Source organism: Aythya ferina, assembly GCF_964211825.1.
Source record: "Aythya ferina genome assembly, chromosome: 8".
NCBI lineage: Eukaryota > Metazoa > Chordata > Aves > Anseriformes > Anatidae > Aythya > Aythya ferina.
Window position 1 is genome coordinate 14,311,541 of NC_140304.1, and position 27,862 is coordinate 14,339,402.

Here is a 27,862-nt window from a genome sequence, read left to right on the forward strand (position 1 = left end):
GTGGGGGGGGATCACAAATAAGAACAGAGCTTGAGTGCAGCAGCCTGGAACTGGGGCTTTGCGTGCCCAGCGCCTGCCACAGGGCTGTGGCGATGGCCAGGTGCTGGCTCGTGGTCCTGGCAGTGTCCCCACTGCTTGCAGCCCTCAGCACCGAAGGAGGAGAAGGTGAGGCTTTCAGGGGGCTGGGGAGGTCCGCTCTGGGGCTGGAAAGCTGTCCTGCTGGCAGCTTTGCTGCCAGCCCCGGGAATGTGGAGCTCTTAGGGTCCAGCAGTGCTCTTCTGCCGGGCCACGCTCTCCCCTCCTGCTGCTGGGGTTAAGCCCACACCTGACGGTGCTTCTCCTCAGGCTTTCTCTGGAGCTAAATTCCTGTGACCACCTAGACCGGTTTTTACCAGCATCCCTTTTGAGAAACGTGTTTGGGTGTAATTACTTTATTGCTTTCTGAGGAAAGCTTGGCTGCCTGGGTGGGATTTGGGTGTGAGCATGAGGATTGCACAGGGAAGGGGTTTGTTTGCCTGCCGCTGCTGATAACCAGCATGTGTGCTGAGCCTGAGGAAGAGCTGGAAGTGTCCAGGATCCAGCAGCAACACTTGCAGAGTTTGTGTTTTGTGCAAGTTGGAGCCTCACAGGATGCATGCAGTCCTCAAGACCAAAATTGGCTCTTTACATAGTCTTCATAAATGCTGAGCAGCCTCAGTTTTTGTTTGATTCTCTGTAGTACTGCTGCTTGGAAGTAGGCTTGCAGGGTTTGAAGCAGGTCCCTTGGTACCAGATTTCATTTAAGTGCAGTGGAACATGACAGGGGAAAAAAGTGCTGAATGAGTGCGTTTTTAAAGGACAGACCTAATTTGGTTTGCTTGCTAATTGGGTAATTACTACAGCAGCCATAATTGTGTTCTAAAATACCGATGGAGATTTTTATTTTCTGCCTCTGCTCGCTGCCTTGGCTGCAGCACACACATCCCTGGGTGTTGGTTGGGGCTGTTTAAGATTCTCCAGGGTACAGGGATGAGCTAGGGTGGAGGGGGCTCACAGCTCTCCAACCCTTGGACTGGGAAATGAGGGAGGAAAAAAGGGCTTTGGTTGTCTGAGTGGAGGTGGGCTGGGGTGTACAAGGAAGGTGAGGGGCTTACAGCACTGAGCTCCTCTGGGTGGCAATGGATGTTTGAAGACTTCAGCGAAGACTTGGAGGCTCCTGGCTGCGATTCTTGGCTTGGGGAGATCCAATGGAAGCTTACTGGGCTGCAGAGTACCTACAAAAGCAAGCATGCAGACAAGCTGACGTCTCTAGCCTGGTGCTGGCTGCTGTGGTACATGTATGCATCTCAAAGTCGGCAGCGCAGTGTCTGTAGCCAAGGCACAGCGTGCTTATTCGCTGCGTTGGAAAGAACTGTCTCCTTCTCCAAGCCTTTCCCATGTTGGGGTTTACGTCAGCACAGCAACCAAACATTTTTCATGTTTTTTTTTTCTGCTGGGTGGAAGCTTGGGGAGCGAGGTCCTACTGGATGCATGCCCCAGACCTCCCTCATCCCAATGCGGCACTGAAGAAATCTGTGGGTAGAGCCTTGGGGCAGCCGGCTGCAGAGCAGCTCCTGTCCTTGGCTTCAAGCCCGCTCCATCTTGCTTTGCCTGTGATAACGCTCGGCCTGCCAAAGCCCGCCAGGCCCCAGGAGAAGACCAGCAGCAGCGGTGAGGCCATGGCACCGACCTGCAGTAGCATTGTGAACAGCTTCTTGTTAGCCAGCCCTGAATCCGTGCCAAGGCTGGGAGTCAGTTCTCAACATGCTTCAGCCTTGGAGCAAGACCTGAGAACAGGCTTTCCTTCCCTGGGGAGCTGTGATTTGGCACGCTGGTAAATCCTCTGGATCGTTAAATCCTCTGGATTGTGCAGGGCGAGGTGTGGGTGGGGTTAAATGCTTTAATATGGAGGGGAGGGGACAGGCACCAAGCAGTCACAGCCTGCAGGTGAGTGCAAATACCTTGGGAAACAGAATACCACGGTGCTTCTTTTGGAGATTTTTTTTTTTTTTTTAATCGTTTCTGCCCTTTGGTCACTGGAGATTGTTTACTGAGGCTTTGGGCGTTTCTTCCACACCGACCAAGGCAGGACTCGGGCTCCTGCAGGTGTCCCCAGCAGGCTGGGCAGTGGAACTGCTGCTGGGTGTTGGGCTCCCAGTGGCAGGGCTAGACCAAGAGCCACACTTGCTGGAGCTAGGAAAGCTCTGTCCCTGTTTGCGTTCCTCTCAGTATCAGGCTGGGCTGAACGTGCTGCTCAGGTACACGAGTGCTGATGGGCATCCGAGGGCATCTGTCAGCACTGGCAGTGGGCCTGCAGGCTCAGCCTTGGCCCAGGAATGGCAGGGGCCCCGGGGTGGGGGGGACAGAGGTCTTCAGTTGCTGAGGGCACTAGGTGGAAGCCAGCTTGGGACGGACCTTTGTGGGCAGCACCAGGGCATCTTGGAGCAGCTCCTCAGCAGGCTTTGCATCCTTGAGCATCCTGCTTCATCCCTCAGGTCATGTCCTTCTGCTGCCTGTCTTTGCCAGGGAGAATTCCCAACCTCAGCTGCTCTAGTTGGTGATGCTGCTGAACTGAGACACTCTGCAGTAAGACGGCTGGGGGCTGGGGGCAAGGCTGGGGCCAGGCTGTGCTGCAGGGGCTTGGGTCCTGCTGGAGGTGACCTGGGTGGCCCCACTTTCCCTCGGAGCAAGCGGACAGATGGGAAGACAGCACTGCCTTGGCCACAAGTCCCTTTTCAGCAAGGTTGCATTGTCCACAGCAGCTCTCATCCCACCTGCCTCCCCCTTTCGGAGCCTTGAATGTGGTGCACCAATAAACGTTCAGCTGTCGAGCAAGCATAAAACATTGCTTGATGCCCTCCCATATTTGCCCTGGAAATAACTGGCAGCAAAGCATGCCTTGTGCTGGTGGCACAGCTCTCCACCGTGGAGCATGGCCTCCCATGGCCGTGGCTGGTAACTCTCTAGGATGGGACTGAGAGCATCACCAAGCCCATTTTGGGAGATTTGTGTGGCCTGGACTTGTTCCTCAGGTCACAGGCAAGCTTCACAGTCAGTGCCCTTCCCTCTAACCTCCTCTTTTCTTCTCCCCAGCCTGCGACTGCAATGGGATGTCCAGGCAGTGCGTCTTTGACTGGCACCTGCTGATGGAGACGGGGAACGGGTACCGCTGCCTCGGCTGCCTGGGCAACACCGAGGGCCCCCGCTGTGAGCGCTGCAAGGAGGGATACTTCCGCCAGCACAACGGGGACTGCTGCCTGCCCTGCCGCTGCCACCCCCAGGGTATGGGGCCACCACCGGGGCTGACAGGGCGGTGGGGTTAGGGAGGCCTAAAGAGTTTGCTTATTGAGCTTCTGCTACATTTTCCAGCCCTAAAGAACCCGAGGTTGGTGCCCCTTGCTGGTTGTGGAGCATGGTGCTCGCAGGGCAGTCCTTGGAGGGGAATCAGGGACATTGGATCCCACTCCTTGTCCCTGAAGAAGGGAGAGATGGAGAGGTCCCAGCAAAACACCCTGATGCCTCTCTGGGTCTTACTCCCTATTCTTCTCCGCGTGGTCCCCGGGAGGTTCCTCTGGTGATGCCCAACTCCATCGAGTGCATTCGCACTTGTGCAAGGCTTGGCTCAGTAGCCCTAGCAGAGCTTGTGGATGGTGGGAGGAGGGAAAGAGAACAGAGAGGAAGAATGGCCCACCAACAAGCCCCCAAAAAGGCTGCACTGTGGCCAGGTCTGCCCTGTGCCTCCCACTTGTAAAAGTGAAAGGCTAATTCCTGAGCTCAGAGCATCACACCTGGGGACAGGACATGTTGCAAAGGGCCACCAGCTGTGGGGTGGGTGGAAAGCTTCAGTCCCCCCGGCCCCAGTTCCTCTGCCTGCTTTTCACATTGCTGCAGTTTTAAGGAGAAATGATGCCCTGGGCACTCCCACAAACACGAAAAATAGGTGGCAAGCAGAGAGAGCAGGGGGGACACCCCATGCTTTGGGTTGCTTTGAGTGGAAAAATCCAACTCAGCTCCTCCATCCAGGCTCCCTCAGCCCTCAGTGCAACAGTGACGGCCGCTGCAGCTGCAAACCCGGCGTGATGGGCGAGAAGTGCGACCGCTGCCAGCCGGGCTTCCACTCCTTCTCCGAGGCCGGGTGCCAGAGACACGGGCAGTAAGTGCTGGCGGCCGGCCATGTGTGGGGACAGCCATGGGGACCACCTCCAGGGCCAGACCCCTCCAGGACCAGCCCCCTTCACGTGTTAGGCACCTTTGGAAGTGCCTCTTGGTCAGTGCTGCACCATCAGTGCTGCAGCCTCCTCCTACTCGTTGTGCCCCACCCTGGTCCAGCTGGGGGGAGAGGGGGGATTCTCTGGTGTCTTGTATGACCAGTGCTCTGCGGCACCAAGCCTCCTGTGGATCTGGAGGTAATTGTGGTTTCCCTGCTGTCCCCGTTGCAGGAGCCTGCAGTGTGCCTGTGACCCAGCTGGCAGCACAGGGGAGTGCAGCTCGGGCCGCTGCGTCTGCAAGGCTGGCACTGCTGGTGAGCGCTGCGACAGGTGGGTGACAGGGGGCTCATCCCCGCTCCCAGCTGCTCACCAAGCCCCCCTGCGGGAGGGGAGATGCCTGCCCTGCTGCCCTGGCCTGGGGGCAGCCCTGAAAGGCAGCAGTGGGTGCACACGGCTGTCTTCAGAGGGTTGGTTGAGTTTGCTGTGTGCAGGTTTGTGCCCTACAGCAGGCTGAGCGTGGGAGGGAGAGGAGGAAAACCATGTGAGCATTGTAGCCTTTCTTTTCCAGGTGCAAACCAAACTTCTATAACTTGGATGCCAGAAACCCAGCAGGATGCTCACCGTGTTTCTGCTACGGACACTCGTCCTCATGTGTCAGCGCTGAGAATTACAGTGTCCACAGGATCACCTCCAGCTTCCAGCAAGGTGAGGCCATCCCTGCAGCCCCAGGGCTGTTGTGCGGGGGGGGGGGGTCATTGCCACCCTCCTGCCCTTTAGTCACCGGAGGAGCCCTGGAGTTTCCAGCTGCTGTCAAAGAGGTTGCTGGTGTGGGTACAAGCAGGGTGTGGACACAAGCAGGTCAAGACAAACCAGAATTGTTTTTTTTTTTGAAAGATGCAGCTTGCAGAAGATGCTGGAGAGCTGGAAGCACCCTTCCCTGTCTCTGACTGGGGGTGCTTCCTCTGTGCTTGCCCTCCAGGTGCAGAAGGCTGGACAGGGGTCCACGAGAATGGGTACCCAGCTGAGCTCCAGTGGTCTCCACGCCACCAGGACGTGTTCATAGCAGCGAGGACATGGGAAGCGCTCTACTTTGTGGCACCTGGTATGCACGGAGCCCAGCTGATCGAGGCAGAAAGGGGTGACCCACAGGGGTCGGTGGGGCTGGGGAAGGAGGTGGCATGGGCAGAGTGAAGGGACCATCCTGGGGCAGGGAGGTGACATCCCCAGTGCTTCCCCACCCTGAGAGGTGATGCTGGGGTCAGCCATTGCAGTGCTGCTTGGTCTGACCCTGCAGAGTGTGCCTTCCAGAGGAAAGCAAAACTTTAAGCCTGTAATTCCTTCCCTCCTGTCCTCTTCCCTGCTTCCATTTGCAGCCAAATTCCTTGGGAACCAGCAGCTGAGCTACGGTCAGGTGCTCTCCTTTGATTACCGCCTGGACCGAGGGGGACAGCAGCCCTCCCCACACGACGTGGTCCTGGAAGGAGCTGGCCTGCGAGTCACTGCCCCCTTCTTGCCTCCCGGGAAGATCCTGCCCTGTGGCGTCAGCCAGACGTACACCTTCAGGTGAAGCTCAGGATTTGGGCAGGGTGAGCTTGGGGAGCTCAGGGACCTAGCTAAGGTCCCTCAGAGGTGGCCAGGCTTACGTGGTTTGGGTTGGTGCTCCGTGCATCTCTCCTCGTGGACAAGGATGAGGGTGAGAGGGTGGTAGGATCTGTCCTGAGTCGGGATGGGGGCTTCGCTTGGTGCCAGTTGTGCCAGTGGAGGTTGTCCCCTGGTGCTTTGGGCACAGGAGGGAGATGGGAAAGAGCAGCTGGGACAGCTCATGGTATTCAACACAGCTTCTACCTGGTCCCGTGCACAGGTTGGATGAGCACCCCAGCAGCAAGTGGAGCCCCAGGCTGAATTACTTTGAATATCGCAGGCTGCTGGGGAACCTGACGGCCCTCTGGATCCGAGCCACCTTTGGGGAGTACAGTAAGTGGAGGGAGCCACAAGGCTTAGCTCTCCTTGCTGCAGACAAGTCTCCAGCTGGAGACAGCCATGTTAAATGGTGTTTAACAAAGAAAAACATGTCATAACACAGGCCAAATGAAATCATGAAGGGCTTTAGCAGGATGCCAACAACCGTGGGGCGGGGAAAACAAGACCTTAGCTCTGGTCCACCTGCCCCTGCTCATTGTGTCTGGCAGCACAGCCTGTGTGCAGATGGATGCAGAGACGCGGGGGCTTGCAGAGCAAGCTAGGATCTTGCAGGTGAGCTGCTGCATTTCCCACCAGGCACCGGCTACATTGACAACATCACCCTGGTGTCAGCACAGCCTGCTGCCGGCATCCTCGCACCCTGGGTGGAGCGGTGCCAGTGTCCCGATGGGTACCAGGGGCAGTTCTGTGAGAGCTGTGCTGCTGGCTACCGAAGAGACGCTCCTAGCATGGGGCCGTTCAGCATCTGCGTGCCCTGCAGTTGCCAAGGGGGAGGAATTTGTGACCCAGACACTGGTAAGAGGAGTCATGAGCACGTTGTGTGTGCTCGGATTCACAGAGGGTGTCCTGCTGGGCGGGGTGACAGCAAAAGGCTTGTCCCATACCCTGTCCTTCCTCCCTCAGGTGAATGCTACTCGGGAGATGAAAATGTGGGCAACAGCATCAGCTGCCCATTCGGCTTCTACCGAGACCCCCGGCCCCCACACAGCTGCAGGGCATGTCCCTGCAACAACGGCCAGGGCTGCTCGGTGGTGCTGGGCAGAGAAGAAGTCGTCTGTGACCACTGCCCTCCTGGAGCTGCAGGTAATGCCCTTGCTCTGGTCTGTTAGTCCATCCCCAGGGGTTTTCGTGTGCTTTAGGTGGAGGTGTGGGTGTCCATGGGCTGGGTGGGCAATCATGTCTTCTCGTCAAGGCTTCCCCACCCGTGTACCCCACTGCTGCTCTTGCTGGTAACCTGGTGTTCAGGCAAAGCACCAGCACCCATCGTGCCAAGGGCTGTGCAAATGTGCGTGCCCTGCCCTGGAGCTGCATGTGCTGTACATAAACAGAGCTGTTCCTGCAGTCACCTGGGCAAGTTACTGTACAAACAGATAAAATACATGGGGAAAAGGATTGATGGGGATGGAGGGGATCAGGAGGACATGACTCGCCAAGGAAAATCATTGCACCCAGCTTTTAGGAGCTCATTGGGCACTCGGCATATGGGAGGTGGCAGCCTTCAGGCACAGCGTCCCCGTCCCATGGGCCGAGGGAGGCTGGGGGCCTCCAGTTTGTGGCCAACACCCTGAGCTTTTCTCGCCCTGCCTTTCTCAGGGCCCAACTGCGAGTACTGTGCTGACGGCTACTTTGGAGACCCTGCAGCCTCCCGGCCATGCCAGCCCTGCCAGTGCAATGGCAACGTGGAGCCCAATGCCGTGGGGAACTGCGACCGCCGGACGGGCGAGTGCCTCAAGTGCATCTACAACACAGCCGGCTTCTACTGCGACCGCTGCAAGGACGGCTTCTTTGGGAACCCCCTGGCCCCCAACCCTGCCGACAAGTGCCAGGGTACGAGGACAGGGATGGGTGGGGGGCTGTGCTCGAGGACACTGCCTGGGTGCAGGAGGTTTCATCAAGCTGGAGCCCACGGCTGCAGGGGGCTGTACGTGCGGCACCCAAAAACCACACAGCAGCACCCTGGGGCCAAGTAGGAGTGAACCTGTGGTGGACACGGTCTGAGCACCACCACCGGGGATGAATAAGAAAGTCCATGCTGGCATGCAAGAAGGTTTAATGGACCCTGTGCATTTGCACTTTGGCCTCGTGGCTTTTGGTGTTTGTTCTGTGCTCCAAGCCCTTGGCAGAGGTGACAAGGGGTGTTTGCTCGCAGTGCTTACCCAAGGCAAGCTGCCTTACCCAAGGCAGATCTCCCTCTCCAGCACGGGCAGGAGGTGCATGCTCCCCAGTGGTGGCAGGGCCCTGGGGACAGAGCATGGGGTGCCTTGAGGGGGCTGATGTGTGTCCTAGGGGCTTCCCTAGGACACTTCCCACGTGTGGACAAGCGGTGGGAAAGCGAGGTTAGAGGGAAGCAGGGAGAGGCAGTGGGTGGAAAGATGTGCCCAGAGCAAGGAGCAGGGAAGGTCCTGGTCCTTGGCCACTCTAACCTGTCGCCATGCTCCACAGCCTGCAACTGCAACTTGGTGGGGGCCGAGCCCCTGACATGCCGGAGTGATGGGAGCTGCATCTGCAAGCCTGGCTTTGAGGGCCCTGACTGCGAGCAGAGCGAGTGCCCAGCCTGCTATAGCCAGGTGAAAGCCCAGGTGGGTGTCCCTGTGTCCATCCGTCTGTCCCTCTGGGCAGGCCACTCTCTGCACAGAGCCAGGCAGCAGATTTGCAGCCAGCCCTGAGGTGCAGAGCCCAGTCGTTGTCTCAGTCTAGCTGTTAGCAGGTGAAGCCCTGATGCTGTGGTCCTTCTGGCTCTTCACGGTGGCCCTTGTTATGTCTGTGATCAGCAAGGCAGCAGCTGAGCAGAAATGAGAGGCTTTGCACTGAAATGAATGCAAAGATACAGTTACCCTCAAGCATCTTGTCCCTGGGTTCCCCACAAGAGGGAAAGGTGGTTCTGCAGGCTGTGCCTGAAGTTTGTGCTTGCATCTGACTCAACTGATGAAAAAAACGATGACCTAGAGCTGCTGGCCTGCTGTGCCCACAGCAAGCAGTGTTCACCTAATAAAACAACTCCTCACTCCATATTTCTATGCCGTGGGTCTGGCTCATGCCCTGGCCTCTCCACCACAGGTTTGGTGGCCATGCACTGATGACCTTCTGTGTTTTGCAGGTGGACCTGTACCTGCAGCAGCTGCAGGAACTGGAGCTGCTTTTCTCAGAGGCACAAGCTGGCGGCGGGGTCATGGATAAGGAGCTGGAGAGGAAGATGCAGCTGGCTGAGGAGACGTTGCAGGCCATCCTTGGAGAAGCTCTCAGCCTGCAAGGTACCACACAAGGGTTGCCATCAGACAGGGCTGGAGGAGTAGGCCGGGAGGGAGCAGCTTCTGGGGGTGCCTCCGTGGAGAGGACATTTGTCTCTTGAGAGAAATCGTTCAGGAGATGACAGTCTGGGGCAGCTCTGTGTGCTTCCCTGAGCATGTCCATGGCATGGGACCACTGAGAGTCCAAGGGAAGGGGCAACCTGTGTCGTATCACAGTGTGGTTTTGCTGTCCCTGCCTTTTTGCACTTCATTTAAGCCACTGCCTCCCTCTTTCCTCTTCCCAGCCTCCGACAGATCTCTGGAAAGCCGTGTAACCAGGATGAAGGGACAAGGGTCCAGTTGCCAGAGCCAGTTGGATGATACCAAGGCGACGGTGGAGAGGCTGAGGTCTCTCAGCAGGCAGTATGAGAGGCAGGTGGAGGACACCAGGCAGCTGCTGGAGAGAGCCAGGCTGGACCTGGACCGAAGTGGAGCCACCCTGGGTCGAGTGGTAAGAGCACCTTGGTGTGACACACTCTTAGTTCAGACCAGCCACCAGGTGAAAAAGTCCATGGAGAGAGCAAGAATTTGATGTGTTACAGTTATGGTGTTTTTTTTGTGAGCAGAGAAGAAATTGTGGTGGATAGGACTGGCTCTTTCTGTAGGGCTGGGATCTGGAGAGCTGCAGGCAAGGGTCTTTGGGTGGCTCTGGAGGTTTAGCATGCTACAGCTGCTTTTCTCCCTGGTGAATTGGATGCAAGGCCAGGAAAGAGTGATCACACCTCTCTCCCTCTCTCCTCAGACTATTCCAGTTTCACACTTCCCTGGAGGCTCAAACAAGTTCTTGATCCTGGCCCAAGAGGCTCTGAGGTTAGCCAACAGGTGAGTCCCTCCTTGCGGTGCTGGCAGTGGACCGAGAGCCTGCTGGGGACATGGGAGGACCCAGTTTGGTGGCCTTGCCTAGCCCTGATGCTGCAGCTCCCATGGGCTCCATACAAGTCCAGGAGCAGGGGAGACATGTCTGCTGGGTTGCCTTTGGTGTCCTCCATGAGAGTGATGTTGGGCAGTGTGTCTTACAAGCATCTTGGTTGATGTCAAACTCCTGGTCAGAGCTTGGTTGATGTCAAACTCCTGGTCAGAGTTTGGCCCGTGGGCATCCAGCTGGAACAGGCAGCATCTATCTGTTCCTCTGGTGCTCCTCTGCCCTGGGGAGATGCAAGAGAGACAAGCGAAGCAGCTGATCCCAAGGTGCAGGTCCCCTTCTCAAATGACATTTCCTGGGAGAGCCTGATCCAGCACCTCTGGATAAAACCGCAAAGGAAATCTATGGAAGAAACTTGGGGGGGGGAAGCTCTTCTCACAAGGCTCCTCCTGTGCTTTTCAGCCACATGCAAGCAGCCAACATCATCGAGCAAGCCACGAAGGCGGCGCAGGGCGACTCGCAGCAGGCGCTGGAGCTGGTGCGCATGGCTGTGAGTGGGGAGGCAGCAGCCTCTGGCTCCCTGCAAGGGCTGCTCCAGAAGTAAGTTGCCGGCTGTGTCTCAGCGGGGGGAGAGGGGCTGCGGGATGGAGGAGAGGGGTGTCCAACCCTCTGTGTCCCCACCTCTGCCTCCTCAGCTATGTTTCAGAAACATGCAGCTGGAGGCAGGACGGTAGGACTTGACTTCAGTCCTTGGGTTTAGTCTTACACATTGTATCTGCGCAGGTATGAGGAGCTGAAGTCACTGTCTGGAGGTCTGGATGCTGAGGCTGACAGGACAGCCTCTGAGGCAGACAAGGCTTATCAGAGCAGCCTGATGCTCCTCAGCTCCCTCTCCCACCTGATGAAGACCAGTTTCGGGTCCTTTGAGGTGAGGGCTTTGATCCTGACGTGCCAAGCCATCCCCTTTCATCCTGCCCCTCCACCAGCTCATCCCGTTCCAGGACCCCATCTCAGCTGGGCCCTGGTTGTCCCACTCCTCACCCTTTTGCTCCTGCAGCTGGCTGTGGTACAAGCATCCATCGCTGCTTGCCACAGCTCCCTGTGAGCAACAGGGTGACATTGAGCCCCCCCAAGGCAGTGATCCCATCTTTGTGTTTCAGGGGGAGGCAACCCAGCTGAAGAAGGATGCAAATGCTCTCCTGAGCATGGTGGACATGTATATGGCACAGTACAGGCAGCTGCAGAGTCGCACGGGCCACTGGGAAGAAGAAATCAAGCAGCTGCTGCAGAGAGGAGAAGGCGAGAGAGCAGTAAGGCACTGACTGAGTCACCTTGAGCTTGAGCTGCAGGTGGCGTGTCCCTTGTGTTGCAGTTACTACGTGCTGTCCTCCCCTGTGCTCCAAAGGGGCTGGATGTCACTCTGCCGTGCTGCAGGTGGCACATTTCCCCAAACACAGCCCATTGGGGTTGGTCCCACCTTCTTCTGGTTCTGCCAGAGCTGGAGTGAGATGCCACCATGTGCTCAGAGCTGCTGCTGCAGGCTCTCCTTAGCACACCTCCTCCACGTGAGGCAGGTTAGGGACCTGCTCCAGGACAAACCGGAGCTAAGGTGGCTCACGGTGGCTTGAGCTGGGTGAGGAGCACTCACGCAAGCCTCTGCTGATAGATCAGGCTGTGGTAACCTGGGTTCAGGGGAAACAGCAGGCATTTGGGAATGGGCTTGCAGTCTTCTCTCTCAGCACAGCTCCTTGCAGGCTGCTGCTGTGGTTCCTGTGACTGCCCTGGGACCATCTGATGCTCCTGTGCCATGTCCTTCACCTCACTGTGTCCCCTCGGTCTGTCACAGATGCTGACCCAGTTGCTGTCCCGAGCCAACCTCGCCAGGACTACAGCCCTGCAAGCCGTGAGTGCCGGCAACGCCACCTTTTATGAAGTGGAGCAGATCCTGAAGAGCCTGCGGGGTAACCTTGTGCTCCTGACCTCTTCCTCCCCCCAAGTTCCGTGTTACAGCTGAACACGCTCAGTGGGCTGCAGGTGGCCTCTGCCAGAAATGTCCTCAGAGACGTCCTCAGAGCACCATGTGCTGCTCTGCACCGTGTCTGTGGTGGGGACATGATGCCCAGTGCCTGGTGACTGTCCCAGTGCCCCCACCAGACCAGCAGCTCGTGAGAAGGAGCAAACACCTGTAGCAGATCCTCTCTGGCAATTGCTTCTCTCCTCCTTTCTTACCTGTGCTGTCGCCATTGTGGGCAGACTTTGTGGAAGATGAGAGAAGTCTAAACCAGGCCAAGCCAGGAGGAAAACCTTTCCTTTTCTCCCCCTCATGAGTTCTCACATAGGTAATGCCACTTCATGCTGATGTGCATTTCCTTTAGAGTTTAACCTGCAAGCAGATGACAAGAGAAGGGAAGCTGAAGATGCTATGAGGAGGCTTCCAGTTATCAGCAGCATGGTAGCAAGTGCCAGGGAGAAGACAGACCGAGCCGAAACCATCCTGGGCAATGCTGCTTCTGAATCCAAAGCAGCCAGCAGTGTAGCAGGAGAAGCGAAGGAAATCACCATGGGGATCCAGCAGGTGAGGACAAGCCCTGGTGCTATTGTTGACAAAAAGAGGTTTGGAAGGACAAACCGTGGAGGAGGAGATGGCTGGTGACCCCTGTGGTCTGTGTGGTGGATGTGATGCATTGGCTTTTTTGTTGACTTTTGTCTATAGTGGATTGTGCAGAGATACCTGAGGTAGCTGGAAAAGAGTGGGTGCATGAGGATCTCTGCAGGCAAATTTGTCCCATGGGGATCTCTGTAGCATCTTTCTGTAGCCACCTCTTGGTGACCAAGGGGATTTTTCACCCTGAGCCCTTGCCTGTCACTGCCACGGCCGGAGTTGCTGACAGGCTGATGAGATCCCAGGTTTGGTGCTTTTGGGTCTGACACCCAAACTGCATGTTGTAATTCCCCAGGGACTCACCAGCGTGTGCCAGATGGGCTGAGCCCTTATCATACAAACAACTGTCTGCACCAGCTGGTGAGAGCACATGAAGGACGCAGGAGAACCTGTGATAATTTGGGTCCCAGGGTCCCTGGAAGGACCCAGTTCCCACCAGCTCCACGCCTGGGTACACCCAGAGTGATTCCAGCCATGCTCTGCCCCTGAGCAAAATGCCTTTCCCTTCTGTAGGAGCTCACACGGCTGAAGCTGGAGGCCAACAAAACGGCTGACGGTGTTCTTGCCCTGGAGAAGGCAGTGGCAGCCCTGCAGCACGAGGCCAAAGAAGTGGATGGAGAATTCAAGGGCAAGATGTCAGAGGTTGAGGCGGATACCGCTATGATACGCGAGGTGGGTCCCTGGCTCCCACACCTTGTCCCCTTCCCTGCTGACATTTGGGCAAGACTGCTTTACAGCTTCCACCTTGCATTCTTCAGACAGCTCAGGAAGCTCAAAGCGTCCATTATGAGGCTGACCAGGCAGAGGTGGCTGTGCAGGAGACACTAAGCGCCCTGGAGGAGCTGCTGCATCTGATGAGTAGGTTTTGCAATGTTGCTGTAACCGTGTAGTTCAAATCAGGCCACCACTGAGCTCTGCATAGGGGTGCCGAGTGTTTTGTGGGAAGTTGCCTCAGATGGCACCTGTAAATTGGCTGGAGAGCAGGGTAAAGCTGAAGTATCTAGGAGGAGCTAGTCCTCAGCCTCCACCCATGGTTACTTATTCCTTGTTTCCCTCCCGTGCAACAGACCAGCCTGGTGCTGTGGATGAAGAAGGCCTGAAGCAGCTTGAGCTGAATTTTGGTAAAGCCAAAACCAAAACCAACCGGCTGAAGATACAGATGTCAGAGCTGGAGCAAAGAGCCACGCTGCAGAAGGTCCGGGTACAGAAACTGGACATGAGCATTGATGAGATCCTAGCAGATATTAAGAACCTGGAGGACATCCAGAGAAGTCTTCCTCCTGGCTGCTACAACACAAAAGCCATTGAATTACCTTGAGCCAGCTCCAGGAAGGCTGCAGCCTGAGCCCGGCTGAAGGTGGGAGAGCCTGGCCCAGCTGCTCTCCCCAGGCCTGGCAGGATCAGCTGTGTCGGACTTGTGTCAAACTAAACTTTACACTCGAGTTTAGCATAGCAGCTGAAGTTCGTCTTGTCACACTGGCCCGGGAGAGTCCCTGATTTTCAAAATAATCCGTCCCTCAATTTCAGGAGGAAGGAGACACCTGCTTGTGTGAAGGTGCTGCTGACCAAGAAGCCCATTCCTTCCACAGTTCTCTGAGGTGCAGGGGGGGGGTTGCTTGGTGCCAGCCTGGGGAGTTTGCATGGTCATGTTCTGAGCCTGAAGCTCAGGGCTGAGAGGTTCTCCAACCCCTTTGGATCCCCTCTCCTTGTCTGGTACACACAGAAGGACTGAAGGCCCTTTCCTTGCTTTTCACACCGCTGCCACCTCCTTGTGCTCTTTGTGGGGCTTTTCCTCACTTTCTGGAGCTCAGCAGGTAGGGACTGAGCAGTGTGAAGTGGAAGCTGGGATGAGGTTTGAGCCACGGCACTGGTGATGCTTCTCATGGCTCTCTCCTCCCAGCTTGCCCAGTACTGGCCTTGCTGGAAATAGTCCTGGTGTGTTTTTTTAGTGTGTCTTAGAGATTCAGCATCAGATGCTGCTGCTGACCCCTTTCATAAAGCTGCAGGTCTTCCACCATGCATTGCAGGCAGGCAGAACAGAGGGGAAAGAAAATGATGCCAGTTGGCTTGGAGCTCGGGGTGATATGCTAGATGGAGGAAGGAGGGGATCCTGTACTAGCAGGTCAGTGGAGGAGGGGACTGCTGGGGCTTCTGAAGTGGAAAGTCTTTCCTCTGCTCCACCTGTCCCCTTCAGCAAAGAGGAAAGGACACCCTTTCTTTTTGTGTCCCAAAGTCCTTGAGGAATGGGTTTTTGTCAAAGCTCCTTCTGGGCAAACATGGGTCTCCCTAGCAGCCCATCACACACAGGCACACAAGCACAACTTTCCCTTCTGTGACCGGTCAGTTTGGTACCAGGCAGCTCCCTGGATGTGCCCAGGAAAAGCAAGGTTGTTTCCCCTCTGCACAGGCACTCAGGAGCTGAGGCACTTGTCCCAGGAACAGGAGCTTTCTCTGGGGGAATCAGCCAAAACGTTGGCATCTGAGAGCCCAGTCCCATCCTTGCTGCAGTGCCAGCACTTTAATTTGATCTGTTTTAGAATACTGAAAATAGCTTGAATGTTTCTCCACTTCTGGTTTGGTGCTGCCCGATCCCTCCCCTTCCTCAAGTGTGGTGTGGGATGTTTCCCAAAGGGCACTAGTCCTGAGTACTGGTGCACAGGTTGTTTCTGCCATAAGTCTTTTCTGAGCAGAGCGTGGAGTAGCAGAAGCCTGCGATCCTCCCTTCAGCCACCTGCTGCTTTCCTGTGGGCCCACCTCCCTTCTGCCACTATTTCCAGCTTCCTTTAGAGGCCATTTGGGGGAGCTCTCAGGTGCTGCTCAGCCCTGCTGAAGACCCCTGACCTGCATAGTGGTGAAGGAGGCGGCTATGGGCAGAGGAGGACGTGCTGGGGGACTCACCCACCCCGTTAGCTCTGATTCTCTGGTAAAGCAGTGCCTGTGCTTTTGCTTGATAAAGGTATACTGAGTAATTGTCTGTGTTGTCTTTGTATTTAAGCAATATTCTTGCCTTTGGCATGTTTTCCTTCTCCCGTTGTACAGGATAGGACAGGTATTACAGAGCCAACTTTATTCTTTTTTGAGTCGGGTTTTTGAAAGGGAGGAGGCCAATAAATAATGAATACTTTTGGCTGGCTCTAGCCTACTGGTTTATCTTCTCCAGTGCCATGCTTTGGCGAGGATGTCCATGAGTTCTCCCAGCAGCTTGCACTCCTTGTACTGACTCTGTCTTGGCACTGGTTTAAAAAGACACAGCAGTGGTGAAAGACGACACCAGCAGCATCTGTTTTTTCTTTTCTTTTGTTTATTACATAATTTAAACATTTTGCTGATAAAGACTTTTCTTTTGTCAATGACCAATTTCTTCATATAGCAACAGAAGAAAAAAAAATTAGGCTCCAAAACCTTTCACAAAAGTGATATCGGTGGCATGGCAACTTCAACACCCCCCTCCCCCCACATTTTATTTTTTTTCCAAAAGGCATTTGAAGTTCATTTCTCTTTCAGCAAATCACACTTTAAAATTGGAGATTCAAAGACCCAAACACAAGAGCTTCCTCCCACCCCACCCATGTGCTGGACACCCCCTTCCTCGCCTCCCCACCATCTACGTGGATCTCGAGGGATGATCTTTCCCATACCCACCCAGAGCCGTTTTCAAAACCAATCCCAGCATTGACTGACCTGTTACAAACCCCCCTCCCACCCCATCCTTGCCCCGTACTGTGAGTTTTACTGAGCAGATACATGAAGGCGTAGATAAGACTAGTAAGACAGAATATATTCATCATCCCTATCACAACGCTATGTCTCTAAGGCATGCCATCCTAAACACGATGAGATTGAAAGCCAGCTGGCTTCCCGCACGTCCCATCTCGTGTACCTGAGGGAGGGAGGGAGAAGGGGATCTGAGTTTGCTCTCAGACGTGCCACCTTCACTCCTTAGTGTCTCCTCTTTTGTTTTCCCATTTCCACCATTAAAATCCACCATCCTTCCTCCCTCTTCAAAGCTGCTTCACTTTTCCTAGAGGTTAAAATCCCTTTGTGTGTGTGTGTGTTGGAGGCTGGCTTCTAACATTATTTTTTCTCCTCCAGCTTGGAGCTAAAAACTGAGCGTGATGTCTGAGGCTGTTGTCTAGAATAACTTCTGTGCTGGGTTTGAAAGGATGGAGAGGCTGAAAAACTGACCACACAGGACAGTGAGGACGATGGATTTAGAGGAATCTAGCCACTGGCTTACAGACATTGGGTATTTATGGACAAGAAACCCAGCTAGGGGTACCTGCCCAATGCATTAGCTAAGGGGCTCGGTAGGATGTTAGTTAGCAGCTCAAACTAGCAGAAGGACATCTCAGGAGCAGAGGCATCCCTGCGGGCTGATTCCTGCATGCTCTGGCCACTCTCTCTGGTTTGGCCCTTCTCTGCAGAGCTGCTAGCTGCTGCTCATGAAACCCTGTGCGCTGTGAGGACCTGGAGTTTGCAGGCAATGTTGTCTTGCCCGAGGTCACTTGCTGTTGCAGAGATGCCAGCTGCCTTCTCTGGAGCGGGCTGCGGCAGATTTACAGCACAGAGGACTGCAGTGTCCAGCAGGTCACCACGCTTAGTGCAATGTCTCATCTTTGAAGCTTCCGTCTTTGAAGCTTCCAGCTCACAACTCTTTGTAGAGTTTAAGGAAGAAGAAGTAAATTCAGCTCTTTCCCTGAAACACCCTGGAGGAGTCTCAGCCTTCATGTGTGACAGCACAGTACTGGCCCTTGCTGGGGAGCAGCAGCTGGTCACAGTGCTGCCCTGGGGATCATGGAGAGCAGGTGTGCTGTGGCAGGGGGTTCCCTAGGCCTCGTCAGCCCAGGTCTTTGGGGAATGGGTCCAGGAGCTATAGACACTAGAGATACAAGGTTAGAAGGAGCAAAGGGAGGGGAGAAGGTGAGGAGTAGAGCAGGACTGTACCTTCCTCCTTGCGGCTGTCATCCTTCCATGAGGCTGAGCAATCAGGGGAAGCAGATTCCTTTCATCCTGGGCATACCCAGCAGGAGGGTATCCCACTTCAGTAACCTTTGTCTCTGCAGGACTTAATTTCTTTTGCTCCATGTTACCTGCCCTGGTTTGGGGCATTTGGCTGAGCAGGTTACACAGGGCACATCGCAGGTGTGAAAGTAGGAGACTGGCTTGTCCCAGGGGATGTGTGGAGTATCCAAAGCCAGTTTTGGGAGGGCAAAAATATCATGAATTTAATAAACTCTTCAAGGATTGGAGTGAAGGGAAAAGGGGGGAGTTTACAGGTAGAAACAGAGAGCTGGAGGCTAGAGGATGAGGCAAGACCTGGTCTCCATGAAGCTCATCCAGGCCTGAGGCAATTCTCATCAGTGGCTTTGGGTTGCCTCCTGCTTCATCCCTCTTCTTTCTCCCACACTTCTTGGCCTTGGAAATGGCAGGTCCCTGTCTAGGTGCTGTGGGCCATCCCCTCTGATGTGGGGGCTGGAGTATAGCCTCACCCCAGCTCCGCTTGCCTTGGGATGGGCTGGGCTCACTGGCAGCCAAGGAAAGGTGAGACGTGACATACTTTCCAGCAAGTAATGCTTTGGCAACAGTGTTTACTCCTTCAGAAATACCATCTCCTTAATTTTTAAGGTCAAGAGAAGGATTTTGGTGTCTGGGTTGTCCTACTGCTGGCCTGAGGAGGTCCACCTGTGGTGGGGCACCGAACCAGCTGTGTTACACCTGTCCACTACCCACCAGGATTCATTTGGAAGCAGGGCACTGGGGCAAGAGCTCCAGGGGGCTGACATTGCAACTAATTAAAAAAAAAAAAAAAAGTCCACCTAGATGTATTGAGCTTAAGTAGGGTAAGATGATGCCAAAGAGGAAGCCCCTGCTCTGAGCATGCTGGGAGGTTGGACTGGGGGGACCATTTCCCAGTGACATGTGTGGGGGAGGTGTGCCAGAGCTGCCTCCTTCCCCGAGCACACTGAGCACATCTCTGTCCCCCTCCCTCCCCACACATGATGGGGAGGGCAGTTCCCCAAAAAAAGGAGACCAAACCATTCCCTGCGGGGCTGTGCCGCTAGATGTTGCTGCACTATGGAGCGTCGGCGCCGGGAGTGAGAGGCCATGGGGTGGGGAGAGATGGAGACACAGAAAGAGAGAGAAAAGTGTGATGGAGAGCTGTAGGGACGTGGGGCAACAGGGTTGTCTTGCTGCAGGGCCTCAGGTGCTTAGCCAGAGGCATTGATGTAGAGCTGGCTCTTGAGGATGTAGTCAATTACGGGCTGGCAGAGGTAATCCACGACATGTCCATCCCCATGCTGCAGGGCCAGTCTGGGGGAGTGGGAGAAGAGGATGGGTCAGAGGGGTTGGGTGGCCCCTTTCCAGGGCTGACCAGGGCTGGGAACACCGTGGTGTCCCCATGGATGGAGGGTTTGGCTGGGGACACCCTGATTCCCCCCCATAGCAGGAGGCCCTCAGCATCACCCACCTGCTTTTGGTGGAGCTGATGACTGACATGGGGTGGTTCGAGTCATCCTTCACCACCAGGATGTTGCTCTGTGGAGGGAGGAAGAAGAAAGAAGCAAAGGGATGGCCTGAAAGTTGGTGTCAGCCAGTGCCCAGTTGATGACAGGGAGCTGGGCAGGGCTTGGTGGCCCCATTGCTGATCCCTGTAAGCAGCAGGGGCAAAACCAAGGTGGAATTGTCTGCCACTCCCCCAAGCCCTGTGTGATGTTGGTGGGGCCGGGTGGCACTTTGAGGCTCTCATTTGGGCTCACAAGAAAGTTTCATCTCATGGAAGTAGTGCAGCAAAGGGCAACAGTGAGGGCAACAAAGATAATGAAGTGTCTGGAGGGAAAGATGTGTGAGAAATGGCTGAAGCCCCTTGGTTTGTTCAGCCCACATAGAGCAGGCTGAGGGCAGACCTCATGGCGGCCTGCAGCTCCATCATGAGGGGAGTGGAGGGGCAGGCGCTGAGCTCTGCTCTCTGGGGACAGCGACAGGACCCGAGGGAACGGCATGGAGCTGGGACAGGGCAGGGTCAGGCTGGGGGTTAGGGAAAGGTTCTGCACCCAGAGGTGGTAGGGCACTGGGACAGGTTTCCCAGGGTAGTGGGCACAGCACCGAGCTGCTGGAGTTCAAGGAGCATTTGGACAATGCTCTGAGACACAGGGTCTGATTTTTGGGTGGTCCTTGGACTTAATGATCCTCTAGTTCCAGCTTGGGGTATTCTCTGATTCCCTGACTGTGTGTGAATCCCCTTACCTTGTACTTGCGGAGTATTGAGGAGTGGTTCATGATCCGATCAGGGTCTGCTCCATCCCGGGGGACCACCACAATCCCGAACTCCCCAACGATCACCTCCATCTAGAATCAATCCAAAGAGAGTTTTCATAACCCCAGTGCAAAAACTGCTACCATCTCCCATCCCACCCTACCCCCCCACCCCCCCAAAATGGAGCTGCACACACCATGAATGCTTAGCAAAGGTCTGGATGGAGCTAGTCTCAAATTTCCTCCCTTTCTGGGCAACCTTTGAGAGAAACTTGGATTTATTAAGGAGTGCTGCTGGTGACATGTTGAGTGGTCTGTGGTAGATGAAATAAAAAGGAACAGGGTTAAATTCTATTAATGGAGGTCAAAGTTAGGCTTTAGGGAGGACCTGTCATGGTGGAAAGGCTAGCAGCAGCAGATGTTGCCTGAGGAGCACATGAACTCTGCCTCACTGGAGATTTGAGTGGAAGAGGCTGCAGCTGCACTGCTGGGTCAGGCACGTTGTCTGCACAGCCCTTCATCCCTGGCCCTCTTTGTGTTTACATTATTATTTACTGTTCTCCCTGAGATGGTGCTCCAAGGCTGTCTCACCATGGCTGGGTTCAGGACGGAAGGGAAGAGGTTTGGAGGCACTGATCCCAGCACCATGCAGCTTGCTCCCACCAGCCTGGGGCAAAGTGACTTGCCCAGAGCTGGCTGAAGCATTTTTTATTTCCAGCGGTCACCAGCTGTGATTCAGCGCACAGAAGGGGATGAGCAGGTCAGTAATCCAGCCCCTCTCCCTCGGGCTGGTGTTTGAGATGGGTTCGTGTCTCAGAGCACTGAACCATGCCAGAATCCTAGCAGTTCACTGTAAAAGCACCAACATCTGAGCAAAACGCAGAGCTAGGCATCTCTATAGGGGTAATTTGCCATCTGCAGGTCGGATCTGCTTTTGCAAGGGAGAAGAGACTTTTCCATCTCTCGCCTTGCATTCTGCAATCTGGATGTAGTTTCAGATGCCTGCTCTCCCCACCAACTCCACCACAGCCATTATTGCAGCTGGCTCGCTCGCTGCCCCACCGTGAGATGGTGTCAGACAACATCTGGCTGAGGATTCAAGATGATTTTTCTTCTTAGTCTTAATTCCTTTTTTCTTTCTTCCTTTATTATTATTTTTTTTTCTCCTTTAATCGTTGTTGTTATTATTATTACTCATGCTTCTTTCATTGAGTGTAAGCTGTTGATATTGTTTCAAATGTCTTCAATTTCTAATGTCAGGACAATGCTTCTCTTACAGCAGTTTTGTAAAACTCTACTTTCCCACCTTGTCACCTTACTCTGTTGGGGCACGCACCTACTTGATCCTGTCTCCTTCCAAGAGAAAACAAATGGGAGTGCATTCTTCAAAATCCCCTAGGAGAGGGTTATCCTGCAGCAGCTGTGCCTTGGGTGACCCTGTGCAAGCAGGCACAGGTTTGGAGGCCAGGAAAGCTGAGCAGGGTTGCTGACATGGTTACTTGTGCAGGGGAGGCATGGGCTGGGTGCGGTGGGGACAGCAGGGGTGGCTCCTATGAGCCTGGAGGACCTGGGAAGCTCCCGGCAGTGCTGGGTGCAGGGGAGGCAGCAGTGGAGGAGGGATGGAGCCTGGGGAAGGTGCACTGGGGGGTCCCAGCGGTGACTCACGTCAGACTCATTCCAGAGGCCAGGGATGCAGAAGGACTCCAGCAGGTCACTGCCACAGAGCAGGAGGATGCGGAGTTCTGAAGGAAGGAAGTGGAAGAGCTCAGAGGTGGGGCAAACAGGGCTGGGCAGACCTCCCCCCTTGCTGTCATCCCATTGCTCTGCTTGAGTGAGTCCTTCCACCAAAAAAAATCCCCTCCCCCCTGCCAAAACATGTCCTGCTAAAGATCCCACGGTCCTTCTTGCATCCCCAGTGGTGCCAAACAGAAAGTTCACCCCGAACTACCCCATACACTATCTCATCTCCTCTTGTGTGCTGCTGTGTCAGTGCTGTCTGCCCCTAGGTAGCTGCTGTGCCCTGGAGGTGAGATATACCATGGGACAGGGGTCATTTCTGCATTTTATGGACGCGCATAAGTGCTCTGTGATCCGCTGTGGGGGCTTGATCCACAGAGAAATCTGGAAGGCCCTTGGGAGCTGATGGTCCCAGGTCCCTTGCCACCAGGGTTCCTGCACTGCTGAGCACCGGCACGGCATGGCGAGGGGCTGGGTACTCACCAATCTCCTCGTATCTCATCACTGTCCCCAGGTTGGCGTTTTCATCTGGGGGGAGGCAGAAGAGAAGTGCTAGTGTCTGGTAAGGGTGCTGGGGAGGGAAAGAGGGCCTGGAGGTGGTGCTGGGTGTCTCCTGTACCTACCCACAAAGGTGAAGCGCTCCATGGGCGGGCGAACACAGCAAATCCGACTCAGGCTTTCTCCCACCTTCCCCAGGATCTTTGCTAAAGGCAGAGAAGAAAAGAGGTAAGATGGGCTGACCACTTGCACAGAGTACGGGAGGCTCCCACACATGGGTACTACAGCTCCTGCCACCTCCTCTGGCAGATGGCTCAGCCTCAAATAACCAAATATCCATTAGGTGCAATGGATCCTGTTGAGAGACCTGACCCAGGCCAGCCGAAAAACGATTTTTTTTTTTCAGATGGAGCAGAGAAGGGCAGAAATATGCAGCCAGGAGAGTAGAGGGAGCTGGGCTGGTTTTCATCAGGAGCATGGACATGGGGCAGCTTAACATGGAGGTATAGAAATCTTTTGTTTGATTTAGGAAAGACAACCAAAAATAAGTATGAGTCATGAGGCAGGTGCCTCCGGTCAATCTTGGGGATCCCAGGGCTGCAAAGAGTTCAAGCACCCTGCCGTTCCCTATCTCCAGTGGTGCCAGCACACCAAATAACTGTGAGGAGGATGAGGGAAATCTCTGCTCCACCATTAGCGGTGGAGGAGGATGAGCTGGAGGAACTTGGGAGAGCTCAACCCAAAGAGGCATGTGTTTGGTAGCTTGGGCTGGGATGTGAGGACCGGGTGGCCAGCTCCTCCTCTCTACCCCCAGTGCCACCTACCTGCGGTGGGCTTGTTGGAAACATTGTTGTTCTGGTAGATGGGCTGCGGAGACTCATTCTGGGGCTGTCCGATCACAGGGGTCATGGAGGGGGTGTTGACGTTGGAGAGGATGCAGCCAGTCACTCTCTGCAGCAAGGAAGAAGTTTAATTGAAAGGGTGGCTTCCCCAGGACTGGAGGTGCCTCCCAAAACTTTTACCACCCTGGTAGCAAGCCCCTGTACCCAGAGATGAAGGTCATCACTAGTGACAGACACATCCAGACTCATTTTAGGATTCCTGTTGCTATGTGACCCCCACCAGATGGGTCTTGGGCCCAACGAGTTGTGACTAGGACAGTGAGGTTGGGTTTTTGCACTGGCCCTTAAGGCTGGCAAAGTTGCTGTTGTCTTGTGCACAGGCAGGTGCAACCTCTGTCACTTGGAGGTGCTCATAAGTTCTGAGAAGTTTTGCCTGGGCATTTGGACAGTTCTGCTTTAGAGGAAGTGTTCCTTGTTATCTACTGCTCCTTGCTTGGCCCCTGCTTACTGGTGACAACACGAGTAGCTGATCTGAAGGGCTCCGTTTGCTTTTGTGTGCAGGGAGGAGGAGCAATACAATAGCTGTGGCAAGGGGCCTCACACACTCCTCCAGCTCAGCCAATTGTCTGCATCTTCTCTGTTTTGGTCTTTGGTGCCCACCTCTGGGTTCAGGAGCACCAGCTGGGTGGAGGATGGCTGCCTGATCCTGGCATGGGATTAGGTCGCAGGGTGCCCACAGCAGAAGGGCACTCACCTTCATCAGGTCACGGTGGTGCTCCAGCACGCTGCAGGTGGTCTGCCAGGTGTCCTGATAGCACTCCCAGGGGTCCACCCTGCAGGAGCAACAGCATGGGCTGATGTCCTCATGTGGCCTTCCTCCAGCCCTTCCACCCAGCTCTCCCTGATGGCGTCATCCCCACTTGTCCCTTCCTTGCACAGTTCCCTGTGCGGGACAGGACCCGAACACGTGTGTCCGTGCCCAGGCTCCTTCCTGCTCAAGGTACCCAAATTCCACTTGGCTCGGACGCGTCTATGTGTGCTATGACCCTCCCTCCTGAAAGCAGCTGAGATGCTGGTCCCATCTCAGATGTGGGTCTCCTGCAGGCCAGTGCTTGCCGGCCCGTTGGTCCTAGTGCCTGTTCCCAGGGTGGCTCTGACTCTGTCACCCACAGACTATTCAGGCTGGAAGGGACCACGAGGACCATGAGGACCATCGGGGCCACTCACCGGATCCAGTCGGAGGACTGCACGGCCAGCTGGCACATGGTCAGGCGGTGCCGGCTGGAGACCAGGCCCTGCAGGAGAGGAGTGAAGGAGCGATCAAAATGAAGATTAAAAGATGGCCCATAAACACAGCTGCAAAGAGCAATTTAAACTCCTCATTCCTGGGTGAGGGGGAGTCCTGCCTCTCAGAGCTGCGGCAGTCCGCGAGGCTGAGGTATGGTGGCTGCAGACCCAGGATGCTGGGCAAGGCAGAACATCTCCACTCCTATGCTGTTTGCTTTTTTTTCTTGTTTGTTTTTCTCTAGAACACACTTCTAAAGCTCACTTATATTGCTGTTCTCCTCAAAATAAAACTAGGTTTTAAAATCATTTAGACAACCCAACCCAAGCAGAATGACCACCATCTCTTTGCTCTCTAGTTTTAGCTGGTTACAGGCTCTCACTGCAAGTTTTACCTAAAGCCTGTGTGGTTTTATCCCTCTCCATCTTCTTGGAGGCATTCCCGTGGCTCCAGCACGCTCAACATGGCGCATACAGAGAGGAGAGAGATCACGGGGACAACTCACCATCTTCCCATAGGAGTCATGCACAGGTGAGACGATGCCACCAATGACGATGAACCGCCCAGTCTTGTGCAGGTAATCGCGGGCCCTCTCTGGAGGGGAAGAACAAGAGGGGGTCAATGCACCAGCCCAATCCACCGAGCCCTGCAAAACCATATTTTTGGTTTTGCCAAAAGCCCTTTGAGGGGTTCACCTCCAGCTTCATATAGCCACCACCTGCCTTGCCCTAAAAGCTGCACCCTCAGCTCCCAGCTGTGAATCTGGTACCTCTTGCACCCCCCAAAATTAGTAATTTCCATCATTTAGGCAAGGGTTCTAACATCTTCATCCTCCGCTGCCTTTTATTGTCTTCTGCAGGGCTGATTAAAAAATTATTTTGTTCCTCCAAGTTTTGACATGCAGAAAAAGGAATATTTTTCATGAAAACCGCTTTTGGGACATATAGAATTCAAGAAAGGTATTGTGATTGCCATGCCCCTGGGACAGCCAGTGAGACATTTGTCAGCCTTAGTGCGCCTCTTAGACTCCCCCTAAATCCTCTCTCTGGCTTTCTTCCCAGTCCTTGTGCCCTGTACATGCTGGTGTCTGAAGGAATTAAAATGGGGTTGAATAATTTGATTTGTGCAGAGGAGTGGGGAGGACATCTTGGCTTGCTCAGCCCTGTGATAACCAAGGGAGAGAAAATGGGTTGGAAAGGGGTTTTGAGAGGAGTAGGGGCGTTGGGTGAAGGTGGCTGTCCCCTTTGGGGCAGGTTGCTAAAATCAGTGCTCCTGCATGATTATTGCTATGTGTGGTATAAGTTATGTACATAAAAAGACCCTATGCAGAAGCTTGAGAGCCCCTTGTGCATGCTCAGGGCCTCCACAAACACTGAACCGGTCCCCAGAAAAGCCTAAAATCTTGCTCTGACCCCAGACTCCTATGTGCATTCAATGGAGGAGCGTTGGAGAAAGGGAGCTTTGTTCCCATTTATAGCTGCGGGATGAGGATTATGTGGTGACTTCCCTGGGACTTCCCTTTGTAGCCTACTGTCATGAAAAAAAAAGCCTTTCTTCTCCATTTTGTGTTTTAAAAAGAGGAATTGTAGGGAAAGAGTGGCAGCTTCTGCCTCTTGGATGCTCCTTGCATGCTGTTATTGATGTTGATAGAATCACAGAATGGCTCGGGTTGGAAGAGACCTCAAGGATCAGCTGGTTCCAACCCCCTGCCATGGGCAGGGACACCCTGACTTGCCGAGGCGATCGGATCTGGGGCAGACGTGTTCTGCAGCGGAGAGGGGGATCGGACTGGCAGGGCTAATTTTTCTGGCACCAAGCCCACTCGAGGGAGCCACCAGGACCCGGCAGCCCTCACGAGGGAGGTGAACGAGGCGAGGAGGCGTAGGCGGAGCCAGCAGCGCCCCCTCCTCGACGGTTCATAAACTGCCCCTAGGGAGCGCGAACAACCAGGAGAGCGGCGAAGAGGACGGGCAAACGGGGCGTGGCGCGGCAGTTCGCACATGCAGGGCGAGCAAGAAGGGCAGAGAGCTCCCCCCGGCTCATACGAACACCTCCTCTAACGGCGGTCTACCTCTAGCTCAGCTGCAATGGTCTCCACCAGGCACAGTGCGCTCTCCAGGAAGTCTGTTCACACCCAGACCGACTGCCCGCTCGAAACTGTGGCAGTTCAGGTCTCCGGGTGCAGGGAGTGCCTGAGCCTGTTGCTACCACCTGTGGGGGGCAAAGAGACTGTGTGCGTGAGGTGTGAGCAGGTGGACGACCTGGCCTGCCTCATGGCAGAACTCAAGGAGGAAGTCGAGAGGTTGAGGGATATCAGAGAGTGTGAGCATGAGATAGACTCGTGAAGCAACTCCCTGCGTGGCCTGAAGGACAGGTACCAGGGTGAGACACCCCAAATGGGGATGGACCCCCTGCCCTGTTGCTGTCAGGCAGAGGAAGGTGACCTAGGAGTTGAGGAGGAATGGAAAGAGGTCCCTGCTCGACATCGCAGGCAATGCTCTCCCCCATGTGGCTTTTAGGCTGCAGCCAAAGTGTTCCTGTAGATTTGGAAGTCTGAAGATGGTTGAGTGGTTAGAAAGCTGCCTGGCAGAGAAGGACCTGGGAGTATTGGTGGATAGTCAGCTGAATATGAGCCAGCAGTGTGCTCAGGTGGCCAAGAAGGCCAACGGCATCCTGGCTTGCATAATAAGCAGCGTGGCCAGCAGGTCTAGGGAAGTGATTGTCCCCCCTGTACTTGGCTCTGGTGAGGCTGCACCTTGAGTACTGTGTTCAGTTTTGGGCCCCTTGCTACAAGAAGGACATGGAGGTGCTCGAAAGAGTCCAGAGAAGGGTGACAAAGCTGGTGAAGGGTCTGGAGAATAAGTCCTATGAGGAGTGGCTGAGGGAGCTGGGTTTGTTCAGCCTGGACAAAATGAGGCTCAGGGGCGACCTTATTGCTCTTTATAAGTACATTAAAGGAGGCTATAGAGAAGTGGGGGTTGGTCTATTCTCCCACGTGCCTGGTGACAGGACCAGGGGGAATGGGCTAAAGTTGTGCCAGGGGTGTTTTAGGTTGGATATTAGGAAGAACTTCTCTACTGAGAGGGTTCTGAACCATTGGAATGCGCTGCCCAGGGAAGTGGTGGAGTCACCATCCCTGGAGGTCTTTAAAAGACATTTAGATGTTGAACTTAGCGATATGGTTTAGTGGAGGATTTGTTAGTGTTAGTTCAGAGGTTGAACTCGATGATCTTGAGGTCTTTTCCAACCTAGACAATTCTGTGATTCTGTGACCACCCACTAGATCAGGCTGCCCAGGGCCTCATCTAACCTGGTCTTGGACACCTCCAGGGATGGGGCAGCCACAACCTCTCTGGACAAGCTGTTCCAGTGCCTCACCACCCTCTGAGTGAAGAATTTCCTTCTAACCTCGAATGCAAATCTCCCCTCTTTTAGTTTAAAACCATTCCCCCTAGTCCTGTCATTATCTACCTGAGTACAGAGTCCTTCTCCGTCCTTTTTATAAGAC

General features: G+C 54.7%; 2 protein-coding genes across 2 annotated transcripts in view; one reads left to right on the forward strand and one right to left on the reverse strand.

Moving 5' to 3' along the window:
- Positions 1-15,707, forward strand: LAMC2 (laminin subunit gamma 2). Its single transcript, XM_084527546.1, has 23 exons — positions 1-165; positions 3,112-3,300; positions 4,042-4,171; positions 4,458-4,556; positions 4,795-4,931; positions 5,206-5,328; positions 5,600-5,789; positions 6,088-6,200; positions 6,504-6,722; positions 6,831-7,010; positions 7,521-7,754; positions 8,370-8,506; positions 9,025-9,178; positions 9,460-9,665; positions 9,957-10,036; positions 10,539-10,676; positions 10,860-11,004; positions 11,237-11,386; positions 11,923-12,037; positions 12,452-12,651; positions 13,252-13,410; positions 13,497-13,596; positions 13,806-15,707. The coding sequence occupies exons 1-23, from the start codon at positions 93-95 to the stop codon at positions 14,054-14,056; spliced, it is 3,522 nt and encodes a 1,173-aa protein (XP_084383672.1). The 5' UTR covers positions 1-92; the 3' UTR covers positions 14,057-15,707.
- Positions 13,884-27,862, reverse strand: part of NMNAT2 (nicotinamide nucleotide adenylyltransferase 2) — a 25,370-nt gene continuing 11,391 nt past the window's right edge. The window contains exons 2-11 of the mRNA XM_084527556.1: positions 24,860-24,948; positions 24,297-24,364; positions 23,824-23,902; positions 23,052-23,178; positions 22,353-22,433; positions 22,213-22,257; positions 21,658-21,734; positions 19,984-20,085; positions 19,208-19,275; positions 13,884-19,050 (exon numbers count right to left, since the gene is read on the reverse strand). Coding sequence (XP_084383682.1) covers positions 18,948-19,050; positions 19,208-19,275; positions 19,984-20,085; positions 21,658-21,734; positions 22,213-22,257; positions 22,353-22,433; positions 23,052-23,178; positions 23,824-23,902; positions 24,297-24,364; positions 24,860-24,948 — 839 coding nt within the window. The 3' untranslated portion in view covers positions 13,884-18,947. The remainder of the gene's footprint in view (positions 19,051-19,207; positions 19,276-19,983; positions 20,086-21,657; positions 21,735-22,212; positions 22,258-22,352; positions 22,434-23,051; positions 23,179-23,823; positions 23,903-24,296; positions 24,365-24,859; positions 24,949-27,862) is intronic.